This window comes from Orbicella franksi, chromosome 10, assembly GCF_964199315.1.
Source record: "Orbicella franksi chromosome 10, jaOrbFran1.1, whole genome shotgun sequence".
NCBI lineage: Eukaryota > Metazoa > Cnidaria > Anthozoa > Scleractinia > Merulinidae > Orbicella > Orbicella franksi.
In genome coordinates, this window is record NC_138154.1 from 12,927,674 (window position 1) to 12,943,783 (window position 16,110).

The window sequence follows — 16,110 nt, forward strand, 5'->3', positions numbered from 1 at the left end:
CTTTACAACATGATAGCTTAATAATAATTTTACATTTTGAATTTCTTTAAAACCAGCTTGGATTCAGGACAATGCAGTCTTCTACGTAGACGCTCTTTTAGCTCGTAACAACAATGATCCTTGACACAAAGAACATTATATTAAGATGTTGATTCTCGACACTAAATAGTTACCAAAAAGAATACGTTTTGTAGAAGAACTGTAACATATGGATTTAGCCAAGCTTAAAAGCGGAGTGTTTGACTCGAAATTATGTTTATGCTGCCAGCGTATAAATAGCTTGGCCTCTTTAAATTCGATCGATACTTTGGTTGGCCTATTTTCTGAGCACAGACCTCCATCAATACGTTCAATGCCGATGGAACGGTGGGCGGTTCATCAACTCTAAATGCCACGCCAGTAGCTCTACTGTTTTGAGGAGTCGGATTCTGACCTAAAATAACCACTTTGACATCGACCGGATTGACAATTTCCAAAGCCTTGAATATGTCTTGCATTGGCGGTTCGATATGAACAGTTTGGGCGTCTAATGGCCGTACCCACAGTCTATCATCGTCCTCTTTGCTATTGAACAATCTACAAAGGAATACGTCAGTAGCTTTACAATTTTCCTCTGGTCTATGTGGTGAAAGAAAAGGCTAAAACTTGCAAGCATTAATTGTGATAGGTACAGACTTATGCGGGCGTTTCCAACACACAAGTACACAGCGGTAGATAAGTCACTTATTTTAGGTATTTTAGGCTTCATTTGTTCCGAACTAAGATTGACGGGGTTTTAGACCCTCATCAGCAACCTGTACACAGCATGCATCAAATCATATAAAAAGCGCGCGTCTTGTACGCATCAAGTAAATCGCCATGCCGTGTTGTTTTAAGAAGTAATCCTTCGATTTAATAACTTTGATCAGTGCGGGCTTGTGTCATGATTTTGTCTTCTTTTGTCATGAACGTAAATGCACCTAATTAACATTAGAACAACTTCGTTTTACACAACAAAAGGTCACCTCCAGCCTCGCTGCCATTCAAAGGCCAGCTCACTGAGCAGACAACTGTAAAATGGTCTATTAAGGGCCCATTAACCGATTTTTTCGAGCCGTTGCTAGGGAAAATTTATTTTCATGTAACCTCGTCATTTTTAGTTACTTCAGAGTTATTTCATGTGTTTTAACTTTTTCATGATCAGCAACACTAGGGATGACGTCATCAGGCCACGCCCATGGTCATGTGACTCATTCTGAAAAAAGCTCCCAGGCAAATTACTTTATCGGAATTTTTTTCATTGATTTAATATTTTAATTTAAATCCTCATTACGCTATGCATAGATTTTGTTTCATTTCTAAAAGGTCAGATTTTGAGAGAATTTCAAAATATTAAAAAGTTCGTAATTTTCTGAAAAAAGCATGATTTTGAAAAAGAAATGCATAGCTATGTTTCCAACGTTGACTTTAATCGAAATCCGTCAAAAAAAGGCTGGATTTAAGGAAAAACCGTGTTTCCTTTAGCATTTAAAGAAACCGGAAGTGCGCCCTATATATATTGGAAGTTACCCTATCAGCGCGTGCGCAATTTACACTACCAGCTCACTTCGGTAAGATCAAACAAAGCCACACGGAGTAAGTTTTTCTCTTTCTATTGCTCTTGTTTTTCCGTCTTTCTCTTATTTTTTCTTTGCTTATACTTTTCTTACTTTGCATTTTGTGAAACACAAAGAAAAACATCTAAAATGTGAGCGAATTTGGAAGTTATTGAGTTATTTTTATTTTCTTCGCTCAGGCTGACGTAAGTAACCGGAAGTGAAATTTCACCTCCTTAGCAACGCGCGCGAGCGCGCGCATAAATCGGCTAATGGGCCCTTAAGCAGCGGTTTTTACGACTGCGGGAGTGCGGGACTGGGAGACTGCGGGACAGTGGGAGCAGAACTAGAACATGACAGCAGGACTGCGCGAGCAGCATTACAACACGACTGCGGGACTGCGGAACTGCAATCTGCCCTTCAAACCTACACACTGAACGTTCAATACCTGTATACGTTATCTCCTTTTGCTTTTGCGTTACCGATAAACATATCGTATTTAATGAAGGACACTTTTTACTCTTCAATTTGCTGAAAAAAGAAAGAAAAACAACGAGAGATGACAAGTGCAATAATTAACAAATTTGTCAATAATTCTTAACAAGAGGAAACAGAATGCAAGCATTCGCCCTAAAACTCATCAATTTTTTAAGTCATTTTCTTTCTAATTTCATTCCCTTACATTCCCGTTTTTCCAAATCAACTTCTCCAGCCAGTGCACACGTACTCTATGGGTACCTATTTCTATGCTTGTCACACAATATCTTTAACGAGTCATTGCTAGCGCAGCGTAGGTAGAATGAGTTAAAGCAGTTAGTTGGGGAAGAAATAATTCACTCGCTCGGTCGGTTAGTCACTCTATTCAGTCAGTCGATAGGCCGTAAACAATTTTTTTGTTGGTAGTTCCGCTGACCAGGGTATTTCGCGAGAGGGCCGACCATTGTGAACAGAATGGCTACCAAAGCGATAAACTGATCTTTCGCGTTTGGAGTCGAACAAGCGCTCCCAAATAAAGACTATTTGGTATGCAACAAAGGTAGTTGTTTAATTCAATCGCTCAATTACTTTGACAGCGGCTTTTAACCGAAATTTTGCCAAAAACACGTGCGAGGGTTTCACTCAAGAAGTGCTTTTCTTCCGTGAAAAATTATTTCAAATTTCCATATCGTCTCATTTGTTTTATGTAATTACTTTACTCATTGCTTGAACATTTTTCCTTCATAAACGCAAATTATCCCTTAGTAGCTCGGAGAAAAACAAACCAAAACAAAACAAAACAAAAAGCTGGCCACACTATGATTCGAACGGCCGACCCTTCATTCTGACTTCCGATTCCCAGACTGAATACCACAGGTTACCCAAGCTCCTTTTGGAACCGTCAACATGTCATTGCGTAACAGCGTTATTATAAGAGTTTGTATGGGAATATAACGATCGTACAAAATAGTTCAAAATCAGGGAAAATATAATAACATCGACTTACCTGTCCTGTTGTTTGTATAACTTGTGTTTTTATGACGTTTGGAGGGGTTTCAGAGCGATTTCAGTGGGTTTCAGCATTTCTGTATTCTAGGGAGAGGAATACAGAGAAGCTAAAGCCCACTGAAATCCCACTGAAACCCCTCCAAACGCCATAAAAACACAAGTTATACAAACAGCAGGACAGTTAAGTCGATTTTGTTATTTTTCCCCCCTTAAGGTCTAGATAACAGCAGACATGTAAAGATTTTAAGGAAAACGACCACTTTTTAAGTTTAAAAGACATGTTTCGACAGAACTTCTGTCATCTTCAGTTGAATGAATGATTGCAAAGCAAGTTGAATAATAAGTAGGCAAAAATGCTAATTAAGACAAATAGTAACAACAGAACGTGAAAAGGTGTAAATTAAAAGGATAATTTTAGATTTACATGGTGTAATTGCTGATTGAGGCAAGGTAGTTCTTTTTGAATATGGATAGCCTCCTTTATCTTGAGTTGAAAGCTGGTAGTGGCGTGATCTAAAATATGAAAGCAGTCTATTGAACACAATGAGCGACAACGTTCAGAATTCTGAAGATGTTTGAAGATGTGAGAGGCCCTATCAACGGCTAAGTGCTCACGTACGCGTGTGGAAAAATGACGGGAGGTTTCGCCGACATAACAGGCATTACAGCCCGCACATGTAAACTTATAAACCACACGTGAACGAAGCCCGCCGGGGATAGGGTCTTTCACACCAAAAAGGTTACCTATCTTAAAGGAAGAAAAAACTAATTTGATGTCTAAATCATTACAATAGCGCTTGATTAAGTGTCGAATCTTCTTCTGAGTGATGACAGAAAAATGGCCTATGTACGACAGCTTAAAGTAAAACGTGGGCGAGGTGGTAAGGGGGTAGCCCCGGGGACAATGATTGCTATGGGTCCCAGTGATGTAACGGTTAACCACTTTTTCAATTAAATGGGCAAGGAAAAGGTTCTTTTTGAGAATTTCAGTAAGCTTGGTTATATCCTCGTGTAACCCCAACCAAGTGTCGTTGATCTTGTAGGCTCTGTCAACAAGAGTCCTAATGAGACCTACTTTGTATGAGTACGAGGTGAAGCTAAAATAATTAGTTAATAACCCAGTAAAGGTTTTCTTACCGTAAACCCTAGTTAGGAAGGAATTAGTGTCACTATTATCAATAAGAACATCTAGAAAGGGTAATTTGCGATTAAGTTCTTTTTCCATAGTAAACCTTATGTTGGGGTGCCTAGAGTTAGTGTAGTCAAAAAATATAACAGCATCGTGCTCCGAGTGAAATAAACAAAAAGTGTCGTCAACATACCTACGATAAAATAAAATTTTAGAGCATTGAAAATTTTCCAACCATAGTTTTTCATGATGTCCCATAAAAAGATTGCCTAATACGGGAGCAAGGGGAGACCCCATGGCCACACCGTCAATTTGGTCATAGAAAGAACCGTTAAATAAGAAATGGGTCTGGACGGTGGCTACAGTGAAAAGGCTTCTAAGTTCAGGTTTACTTAACTTAAGGTCAGGATTTCCCTCGGAAATGTAATTGACCGCCAGGTCAATACATTCCTCAAGAGGTATGTTAGTAAAGAGACTTTCCACATCGAAGGAAACCAAACATAGATAAAGATTGAATGTCCTGTACAAAAGTAAAAGTGTCTGTAGCACAGTGTTCAGTTGGGATGTGCGGCGCCAAAAGATTGCATAGATATTTGGCCAGGTTATAATTGTACGTTCCAATAGAAGACACGATGGGGCGAAATGGCGGAGTTGAGTTAGGTCCAAAATCCTTCTGCATTTTGGGGAGGCCATAAATTCTTGCTGGTTGAGAGCCTTTGGGATAGATGTTTTCGTACACTTCGTTGGCAAGGTGACTATCTTTCTTCAACTTTCGGAGAAGTCGCTGCAGTCTACCTTCTCTCAGTAAAGTTGGATCTTCCTTGATGGGCCGGAATTTGGAAGTGTCATTGATGATTTTAAGGATACCTTGGTCGTAATCTGTTCGGTCCAAGACGACCACACCATTCCCTTTGTCTGGTTTTAAAATGACAAAGTTTTTGTTCTTCTTTAGCTCCTTAAGAACTCTGAGTTTCTTGAGGTCAGCAGTCGTTGGACGGTATGAAGAGACATAAGAATGGGCTAAATGAGAAAGGTCTGCAACAAGTTTTCCTGCTTGCTTGGTGTCCCTCAAGTTCTTTGCCATGGTGTGATTGATAAGCTCAAAGCATGTGAAGACATCTGACTCGGACGGATGGAATGTGTTGATCCAAATTTGAGAATGTCGAGTTGTTCTGACGTGAGACTACGAGAGGAAATGTTAGTGACAGTCTCATTAGAGCTAAAAGGAAGAGAAGTGTTACGTGTGAGATTTTTGAGTTTCTGAACCAGGGCGGAAAAAATTTTGTACGATCGTTATATTCACATACAAACTCTTATAATAACGCTGTTACCCAATGTCATGTTGACGGTTCCAAAAGGAGCTTGGGCTACCTGTGCAAATACAGCTATTATTTTATTCTCGCGCGCTCATTGGCGAATTTTCATTGTCAATAAGCGGACAGACACATGAATTTATAATTAATGCGATGCGTGAACGAGCGAGAGCGGACAATGGACCATTTTACAGCTGTCTGCTCGGGCACCTGGCCTTTGAATGACAGCGAGGCTGGAGCTGACCTTGCTTTGATACAGACCTCTCTGCTTTTGTCATGTAAATGCACCTAATTAACATTAGAACAACTTCGTTTGACACAACAAAAGCGGAGAGGCCTGTATCAAAGCAAGGTCACCTCCAGCGTCGCTGTCATTCAAAGGCCAGGTCTCTGAGCAGACAACTGTAAAATGGTCTATTAATTTGCTATCGTAAAAAACAAATTGACCTCAGTCATCAAATTCGTCATAACATTGTCAAAGTACTCTGCGGATCCACTCGACTATCGCCTCGTGGATCCACAGCTACCGGTACTTTGACAATGTTTGACGAAATTCATAACAGGACAGACGCGTGAAAAACTGACGTCAATTTGTAAAAATTCATTACAGTTTGGTTGAAATCGCCGATTGACTGATTGATGATTACTGCGGGCTTATATGATTCGCACAGCGAGGTTCTACGAATTCAAAGGGTTGTTGTTTTCTGCTGGAAGTCACTCAATATGCTCACCAAATGACTTGTTTTACTGGCCATGGCCTCTATTCATGGATATTTTGGATGTTGGACGGGTTTTTCATTCTTACGTATACTCACTACTGAGGTCATAAGATCGCTGGGCGCGTCTACTACTGCTCGTAAAAGTCGTCTGACTACAATGCACCTATCAATACTGGGTCTGCCCCCACCGCCTCCCCGCCCCCCACCCTGGGGAATTTGACATTTTCAAGGAAACCAGAGTCAACTTCCCCACCCTCGCCCCTAGGGTAACTTATTCCTCTCAGAGACAGACCTCAATAATTGATGAGGCTTTTTAAATAGCTTTCAAATAGTGTCTATGGCAGCACATAAACCACAGTTCCAGAAGGTGACATCATCTGCGGCGCAGTGATGGTGGCCAAGATTCTAATATACAAGCTGGGTGGCACTGTACTACATGGAGTATGTGTCACACTGGATCTAAAGAATCTGCTCTTGGTCACCATCTAGATCTTCTCTTTTGAGCGTCCCCAATAGGTTTGGCGAGATGCGAGAATTGGCTTTTTTTTCGCCGTGATATTCGGGATTTAAGCTAAACACAGGGGCGGGAAGCGGGAATTACAATTACGAGTGGGAGCGGGAATTCGTGTTTTTATGGGGTTGGGATGCGGGATTCGCAAGTGGAACAGAACGGGATACGGTATTTAAATTCTTGCATGACCTCGTAAATTGATCAGCGCAAAAACCGCAAGCTGATAGAAACGAACTTTTTGTGCATATAAATGTAGCAGGTTTCAAAAAATGAATAGCAACGGCTGTGTAGTGGAGGCGCGGTGGCCTCATGGTTAATGCGCTCGTCCCCCGATCGAGCGGTCCGGGTTCGAGCCCAGGGGCCCGTTTCTCGAAAGTTGAGGAAACTTTTCGGGCCCGGAAAGCCATATCAAAATCTCGAACCTTACGATTTCAGAGCTGTTTTATTCACATATTCTTAATGTGAACAGAGGTTCCCTTCATACAAGAAGTTTCAGGCGTATATACTTCTCCGTTTTTAGATACAGATGAACTATAAAAATGGCTTTACGGGCCCGAAAGTTTCCGGGGCCTTCGAGAAACGGGCCCCCTGGCCAGGGATGCTGTGTTGTGTTCTTGGGCAAGACACTTAATTCTCACAGTGCCTCTCTCCGCCCAGGAGTATAAATGGGTACCGGCGAATTGTTGGGGAAACCTAACAAATTGCGGGGGAGTGAGTCACCTGCGATGGACTGGCATCCCCTCCAGGGGGAGTAGTAGAAATACTCCTACAGTGTAACCGCTTCATGCTACAGAAACCGGGATAAGCTCCGGCAGCTATGAGGCAGAGGCTCCAAGGCTTAATTTTTTTTTAACAGCTCTGTACCCTGTCAGGTTCTGTCAAACGCATCCATTATCGCTTGATCACGTTAGTATTATGGGACTTATGAGGTCTTTGAGTCCTATTGTGATCGTTTGTGTTGGCCTCTGACATCAATGACATCTGTCCATTTCCGACGCTTGGGTCTGTAATCTTGACCACCCCCCTGCCCCTGATCCTTTCTAGGTCTTCTTAGTCTTTCGACCTTTACTAGAGCGTTTGGCCGGGCGCTTGGCTTGTTTTGGCCAGGATAATAAGAACTTTCGGCATGAATCAACGATGCACACTGCACCATAAACTGTGCATTCATTTGAGAGAGAGAGTAATGAATATCTATGTGGTAATGGTTGCAATCACTCTTAGGAATGGTGCCTTAAACAAAATGATACTCTACACTTTTACATGTAAATCTTTAACAACATTCAAACTTTGTGACTGTGCCGAAAATTTAAGAAACATTTCGGTGCGTCAATTGCTTAGTCACATGACTCAACATTCCTATGGCTACCATGTTTACAACGGGCGTTTCACCGACTGTAAGTATTTTTTAAAATGTAAATATCTGCTTTGGTGAGATTTCAGATTTAAGAGAATTTTTTCCAAAAATCCCAAGTTGTTTGAAATCAGTTTTGAAGCTATTCTGACATGTCTAAAAAAAACAAGATGGCAGAGTTTTTGAAATGAGATATCATTTAGGCACAATAAGGCATCACAACTGACATGTGACTATCACTAGAAGTAGTAGCCATGTTTCCCGGATGTTTCACACGCCATGCAAGTTTTATTACTGTTGAGTGAATGCTTTTGGAGATATATAAATGTAGCCCTGCTTTATGGTCATGAATAAATAAAAAAACAAAACAAAACAAGGCTAAATGTTGAAATAAAGGGGTTTCATGAGGGTAGTTTTAACCATAGATGGTCATTGCAAGATGAACTTGAAGTGAAATACAAATGTACATGTACTACCATCTGAAGCATCACAGATTAAGGTTTAACAAATAAAGAATTTCTAGATACAAAATAAAATCTCTGACACACAACTGTTCTTTTTATAGGAATTTTTAATTGTAAGCAGAGAAAGCCAAGCACATTTAGAATTTCTCAAATTGCTTCTTGTCCTTGCTGCCCTTTCCTTTGCTGACCTTGAGCACATTGAAACGTACTGTCTTACTGAGTGGACGACATTGACCCACTGTCACCACGTCACCAAGGCCAACATCCCTAACATGAAACAAAAGAGACAACTTAAAATGCAGCTCTGAAGATCAGAAGACCTTTGAAATTGTACATGTAACTGCTCTGGTTTTGACAGCTGAAAATGGTGAGATATTACAATGTTTTGCGCCCAAGTTCAAACTTCCACATACAAAAATAAATTAACTGGTGATTGATTGGTGTCAAAAGTGAGACAAGTTTACAGTAGTTGCTCTACAGTTTAAAAATAATAATGGGGAGAAAGAAACATTGAAAGGATTCAAATTTGATCAAAGGGTCTACTGTCAAGGAACATCAAATGATGTTTGTTTTATTACAGATAATATAATTATATTTGACTAGGAGCCAGACGAGCTTCAAAGACAAACCAAGTCTTTTGTACCCCTGATAATAATATTTATAAGCACAGCAATCTACACAAATGTACAAATGATTATCATGTATTGCACTGTAAATTATACAAACCAAACACTTCACAAACCTGAAACAGGGAGAGAGATGGGCAGAAAGATTTTTATGCCGTTTTTCAAATCTGTTGTACTTCTTGATGTGATGCAGATAATCCCGTCTGATCACAATTGTACGCTTCATTTTCATGCTCGCAACAATGCCTGTCAGAATACGGCCACGGATGCTTACATTTCCTGTGAAGGGGCATTTCTTGTCTATGTATGTTCCCTCGATGGCCTGTAAAGATATAATCACATGTTGAGCATGTTGTGTGTACCTTTAAAAAGAGCATGTACCTTTAAAAAGAGCATCCATTTATATGGACAAAACTTTCTGCCCGAGAAATAGATGTAAAACAAAATGCCAGGTTTGACCTAGCCCATGAGAGGGCTCATGTCTGGGGAATACGAACTGAGTGATAAAGGCACGAGACAAGAAAGTGAGCATGTTCTGATCTCTGTAAATTTTTAATTCCACCCAGAAACTGTGGGAGAAATAAGCCAATTATATTTCATCAGAAGAATAAAGTTTGCCAGCTAAAATTTCTTGGGACAATTTTAATTCTTTTCCATAACAACAAGCAGATGCAAAGTCTGTTGTTGATGAAGTTTTGCTGAAGAAAAACTGTGAAAGTTCATGTGTAGCAAGGACATACATTTGACTCAAAGTGATCTTGCTTCGGCAACCTGCTCATCGATGATGCTGGTAAGCAAGCAAACGCCTAAGTATTGTTTCGTTGCCCACTTGTCATCAGGTACTGTACATTTGTAATTAACTCTTGCCATATCCATTGGGCAATAAGACAAGTGCATCTCGATTTATAGAAGTACTTTCAACTGCTATTTACTGCACCCACTAGACTGGAAATAGACTCTTCCTCTGACTCCATATGTTGATGACTGTTGACATTGTGAGAACTGCTTGATAAATTAACGATTCTGTGGGGATCTAATCGCTCCTCATCAAACATCATAAATTGACAATTTTCTCGCCTTTCCTGCTTTTGGCAAATGGTATTTCACTTCACTCAGGCAAAGAAGAAATAAAAAATTTACAGAGATCAAGGCAGGCTCACTTTCTTGGCACCTCTTCAATAAACTTCACCCCGCCAAATAGCTTCACTGACCGACTCACTCTTCGCCACTTGTGTGTGTGACTCAAAGGTGAGCCTGCTCACAGCCTTGGTTTGACCTAAAATTAAGTACATTAACCCATTGACTTCTGGAGCTTTTTGCCAAAAAAAAAAAAAAAAAGAACAAAAAACATTTTTGGACATCTTATTAATTTTGGAGATTTTCAGCCTGGATATGAGCCAAATTAGTTCCAATCTACTCAAAAAGGCATTTGCAACTTGACAGCATACCTTTCGTTTCACTTGCATCGAGTTTCACTACATTTTTGCTCAGTCATGAAAGTGACCTACGTCTTTAAGCTTTTCGTTTTTTTAAATTTTTTTTTCGCCTTTCCTTTTTCTCCATTTCTTATCTTTTTGCTGCAGTGATTGACCTTCTACTGGGCTTGGTTCCAGTTCCAAAATTTCTGAGGAGACATCACCGAGACAGGTAATTTTTACCATGGAGTAGCTATGTGTAGTTGCAGGAAATTTTGCTCTGAGTTTTTCACTCCAACAATTTCTAAGCATTTTCATATATATTTCATACTCCACTGAGCCAATCACTCTGATCTGGGTTTCATTGGAAAGACCTTTTCCTCCTGCAGAACTTAGTATACAGTAGATGATGCCAGTTTTGGTCAAAACCGATGACATCAGAAGTGGAACAAAGTCCAACGCACGTCATGGTTGGTTATGGTCAGCACAGACATCACTGGGTTTAACTACACTGCATATACACTGTATAAACCTGTCATGTGTGGTCTATTAGCAAAAATTAAAGATTTACATCACCTCTTTAGGAGTCTTAAATCCCAGACCAACATTCCTCACATATCGTAGTTCCTTTTTGTCCTTCTTGACTTGTTGACCCAGGATACGTTTCTTGTTTTGAAAAATTGGTGCCTGCTTCTGGTAGGCTCTCTCTGTCTAAAAATGAAACAAGAGCATGTCGCAATTGTGCTCGAAATTTTGAGACAAGTTGATTATTGACATACAGTGCAGCTCAGATATAAGTGAACTACGCATACGCGTATCATACGAGCGTATTTTGCGTATACGCGTATGTCAATACGCGCACATATACGCGTATATACGCGCATATATACGCGTATATACGCGCGTATATGTCTCTTTGTTATGCATTCCCACAAGTTTCTTTATGTGAAGCATTGTTAGTCAAACAAAGGACATTATGTTTCTTGAGAATGAAAATGGCTTCAAAGCGAAATTTGCATATTGTTAAAACGTCAGCCGGTCAATAAAAGCTATCATATTTCGATCACTTCGCAAATTCACCGACAAACTACCGTTTATCAACACTTGATCTTAAGCTACTAAAAATGGGAAGAAAATTGATACAGTCGCTTGAACTCCCTATTTTAACACGTGAACTTTATGTTCTTACAAGTAAAGATCTGTGTTTCGGCACGTGTCGGCAAGTCGTTTGCGAAATGTTTATTGTCTGAAGCGTTCCGAAGACATTGTCGAAAAAATGATATCTCTGGTTATATTTGACACAAACCGTTCATTCAAACGGTAAAATGCTCTTTCTTTAGCCAAACAATTGTTTATCAAAGTTTCTATGGGACGCTGCTCACATTTAATTATATTTTTCTTCAAGCAAAAGTTCTGTGTTTAGCCATGCGTCGGCAAGTCGCTTGCGAAATGTTTATTGTTTGAAGCTTTCCGAAGACCTTGTCGAAAAAATGATATCTCCGGTTCTATTTGACACAAATCGTTCATTCAAACGGTAAAATGCTCTTTCTTTAGCCAAAGAAATGTTTATCAAAGTTTCTATGGCGCGCTGCTCACGTTTAGTTATTTTTTCCTCAAGTAACAGTTCTGTGTTTCGGCATGCGTCGGCAAGTCGCTTGCGAGATGTTTATTGTTTGAAGCGTTTCGACCTTGTCGAGAAAGTGATATCTCCAGTATCTGACACAAACCGTTCATTCAAATAGTAAATTACTCTTTTCCTGACAAAAGAATTGTTTATCAAAGATTCTATGGTGCGCCGCTCACATTTTGTTATTTTTAATTTTCTTCGAGGAAAAGTTGTGTGTTTCGGCACACGTTTCCAAGTCGCTTGCTTGGACCGTGTTCAGACTTTGTTTCGAGAAGATGTTATCTTTCGGTTGTGATGTTTGCTCCATGAAGATGGGATTGTTGAAGCGTGTATCCCCGGTTCTATTTGACACAAAAAAATTAGTAAATTTTTGATTTAACGACAAAATACTCTCTCTTTTAATCAATATTCAGTCACTTAATTTCCAGTCAAGTGCCCAATTGCAAAATGTTAGTTTCAGCTAACATTTTGCTTAGTCTGTAGACATACGCGCGTATACTGTGTACGCGTATTCAAAATAAAGAAAACTCTTTCTCGCTCTGTGGCAAGCTGTCAAGCCATTGAAAACAACAATGACCTGATAAGAAAAGAAGAAACAATAGGTTAGCTCATACATACTAATCAGGCATACGCGTATATGCTGTATACGCGTATGTGCGTATATGCATACGCGTATGTGCGTATATGCATACGCGTATGTGCGTATATGCATACGCGTATACGCGTATTGGGCTGACGCGCATTACGCGTATATTTTGGTTCGGATATATCTGAGCTGCACTGTAGGAAGTAGGGGTCAAATTTATGAAAACGTTCTAGGGTAAGCTGTACCCTAATGTATACTTAGAAAAAGTAGGTTTTAATTTAGGAGAGTTATATCAATCCAGCTATGGGAATTCCTGTTTTATGGTCATTGCTCAATTGACTTCAATCGCTCCTGCCCGCATGATATGGAACAACCAAGTCATCCTGTTGGACAAGAGATTTTTACATGCCACTTGCCCAGGGACACAATTTGTCAAAACTATTTGTCGGACCCTGTGAGTCCCTGTTGGTAAATTTAATTTTAAGAAAAGATGAGCAATTGGCCATCATGACCACATTATAAAGCAAGCTCACATGGTCACCACAATTATATGATATACAAAAGTTTCTGCAATCAAATTAAAAAACACTTGTCTTGAACTTAGTGTTATGTCTAATGTCTTATGTTGTCTTATGTTGTTGTTGTTGTAAGAACATGTAAGTGTATTAACGCCATCTGTTCTATTTTTTTTTCTTGAAATGCTCGTGCAGGGAGTACAAGGCAAGACATTTTGTTGAGAAAGTATATACGGGATATGATCGGACTCTAAGAAAAAAAATAGACTGACTGAAAGCAGTCAGCTCTCAAAAAGGTCAAGCATGGAAATGCATTGTAAAGTTTGCAGTCCCATTTGGAATACAAAGAATTTAATTTATAAAAAAAAAAATAAAAAAAATTACAGACATTTCATTCCTTTTCCACTGATTTCAGCTATTTACCTCAAAACCTCGCCTCGCTGTTTACAGACATCAGCTTGGCGCTTCTCTGAAGGGAGGAAAATGCCCGCCTCGGACATGTATTCAAGTGTACTTCTTTTATACAGCTTTATTTGTGAAGGTGAATCGAACTACAACGTAAACTACAGTCTCGAACAAAGAAATTATTTGTCTTCGCCGACAACTAAAAACGATCTAGGCAGGCTGTGTGACTTTTATTGCGATACAACTCGATCGCACAAAAACTTCGCTAAGATTGTAATCACAGAACACACATGCCGAAACCTCTTCAGTCTTTGACCAAATGAAGCCCAGAAAGGTCTATTTATTCCGTAGTTTGTCACTTAAACTACTCTCTGCAGATCTATTCAGACTACGGGTACCTAAATATCACTCATTTGTAGTTCTAAAGCGTGATTAAAGCGAAAAGAAATTCTGCTTTGCTATATCCTAACCTGTTCAGCCATGGTTGCCACTAAAAGAGGAAGAACCACGTGGTCTCGTGAATTTTCCCGACATGCTGTGCTGTTTTTGTCGGACGGAGACGAGGCTCGAAGTTCAAGATGGCGGCAAAAATGAACTGAGTTTAGCTTCGAAAGATATATGAACAGTCTGTCACGTTTTAAGTTACCATTATTGCAGCATCTCTTGAACTGTGAGTGTTAGAAAGATATAAGCACGGTATTGATTATGTCCTAAGGTATCGCACGTGCACTTCCCTCTCTCCATCGCGCCAAACTAAAGCTAAGGGTACAAATTATGCACGGAATCGCGGAAACAATGTTTGATCAATGATGCGACAAGTTCCATTAGCTCGTGTGTGCAACAGCATTGGTCTTCCAGTCAGTCGTGGATGTCTTCCATATGCCTAGCAAAGCATATAAGTATTTGCGTTTTCAATGAATCGAAGTTACGATGTTAGAGCTTAACTTGAATATGTTTGGGTTGAACGAGTAAACGCAATTTAAGCTATATATTAATTAGTGTCTAGCTATATCTTAAGCTTATATACCTAAGTTTACTGTTTTGAAAGAAACATAGAGTATTTCGTTAATGCTTCTATCATTTCGATTAAGTTGACATCTCCAATTAATTAGTTAAGTTCAAACATGGCAACCCTGTGGCAATCTTGCCATCTTTGATACGATACCAAAGTGTCAAACAAAACGTGGCAACTTGCTTGAGCAAATTTGGTATAATTTGGAACATTTTGCTGCAAGTCATTGTGAAAGTGCACCTACAAAAACTGTCAGTCAGCTGTACATCTTTATTGTCGACCCAGTTTTACAGAGTTTTACCAATTTAATAATTTATTAATTACATGTTTGCATTTGGTTAATATGACATTGTCTCGTCTTGTTTTGTCCTCCAGTTCCTATTCCCACTAAAAACTGGACATGAAGCACTGCTCATCAGTTTCCTTGGAAAATGGTGGAGAACTGTGTTAAAATGTAGTATACTTACCTGTAGGTAAGAATGTACACTCTATATGATGTGCACATACAAGCACAGGGTAAATGTGGGAAGGGAGGGTGTGGCAGACAATAATATTATTGCAAGAGGGTACAAGAGAAGTTCTGCCCAATCACCTGACACATGTACTTGTCTTCCTATCACTGGCTTCTTGCAAATCTTCTTTTTCGACCCCATTCAATATCTCTTCTTTACTTGGGAGACTCTGTGGAGAAGAGAGCTTGTGCAGAAGAAATTAGTATAGGTAATTGTATGAAGGTGAAGGATTTACACTACATGTGCCAATGATATTTGAAAATTCTCTCAACTTTGGGTGAATGTATTTTGAAAGAACTTTCAAATATTGCAACGAGTGTAAATCCTTAATAATTATTGCTCATGCTTTGATATGATTACTCATTTATTATATGACTGAGAAAATTGTAAACATGCTCACATTAATTTGTACTGCAGTGCAAATTAAGAATTAACAATAAATTGGCCTGCCCTCAACCGATGACAAGATTGCTGAGAAAATTGAACAAAACATTTAGGATAACCCTGTAATGACCTGCCACTTTATTCCTCAATACATGTCATATTTTTATAGATACTAGAGTTGCACGTCAGGTGAGGTATGCCTTTCTTTGTTTCTGTAGGTTATGAAGGAAGAAAAAGAAGACATTGAAGAGTTTTTGTGCAACAGATATAAAGAAAAGGGTAATCTATTGAGAGTAATGCATTTAATATCTAACCTCTGACTAATGTTACATGCAATGTAGTTACAACCAGAATTACACGACTGTCATCAAGTAGTCCCAGAGCTCTTTTAAGGGGTTATTATGGCTTGGTATATAATTACAGTTGAACCTCTGCACAATCGCCACCATGGGGACAGAAGAAAGGGGCCATTGTAGACAGGT

At 39.5% G+C, this 16,110-nt stretch overlaps 2 protein-coding genes across 3 annotated transcripts; both read right to left on the reverse strand.

Annotated features, from left to right (window-relative positions):
* Nucleotides 1-224: 224 nt before the first annotated feature.
* Nucleotides 225-2,066, reverse strand: LOC145500280 (uracil-DNA glycosylase-like). Its single transcript, XM_081479777.1, has 2 exons — nt 2,023-2,066; nt 225-576 (listed from the first exon to the last, which is right to left on the reverse strand). Exons 1-2 carry the CDS (start codon nt 2,064-2,066, stop codon nt 225-227), a joined length of 396 nt encoding a protein of 131 aa, XP_081335903.1.
* Nucleotides 2,067-8,637: 6,571 nt separating this feature from the next.
* Nucleotides 8,638-14,235, reverse strand: LOC145500277 (small ribosomal subunit protein uS17-like). 2 transcript variants are annotated; one of them, XM_081479776.1, is made up of 4 exons: nt 14,191-14,234; nt 11,164-11,298; nt 9,289-9,494; nt 8,638-8,813 (listed from the first exon to the last, which is right to left on the reverse strand). In XM_081479776.1, the coding sequence occupies exons 1-4, from the start codon at nt 14,200-14,202 to the stop codon at nt 8,684-8,686; spliced, it is 483 nt and encodes a 160-aa protein (XP_081335902.1). In that variant the 5' UTR covers nt 14,203-14,234; the 3' UTR covers nt 8,638-8,683. The 2 variants fall into 2 exon arrangements, with proteins under 2 accessions (XP_081335902.1, XP_081335901.1); XM_081479775.1 differs by lacking the exon at nt 8,638-8,813 and having other exon boundaries at nt 9,087-9,494; nt 14,191-14,235.
* Between the last annotated feature and the right edge of the window lie 1,875 nt (nt 14,236-16,110).

What these genes read in the sequence shown, in the direction of transcription:
- LOC145500280 (XM_081479777.1), bottom strand. Translation starts at nt 2,066, where the DNA reads ATGTTTATCGGTAACGCAAAAGCAAAAGGAGATAACGTATACAG. An exon ending in AAAGGAGATAACGTATACAG is followed by an intron (nt 577 to 2,022) that starts GTATTGAACGTT and finishes ATTCCTTTGTAG; the next exon opens with ATTGTTCAATAGCAAAGAGG.
- LOC145500277 (XM_081479775.1), bottom strand. An exon ending in GATTTAAGACTCCTAAAGAG is followed by an intron (nt 9,495 to 11,163) that starts GTGATGTAAATC and finishes ATATCTTTACAG; the next exon opens with GCCATCGAGGGAACATACAT.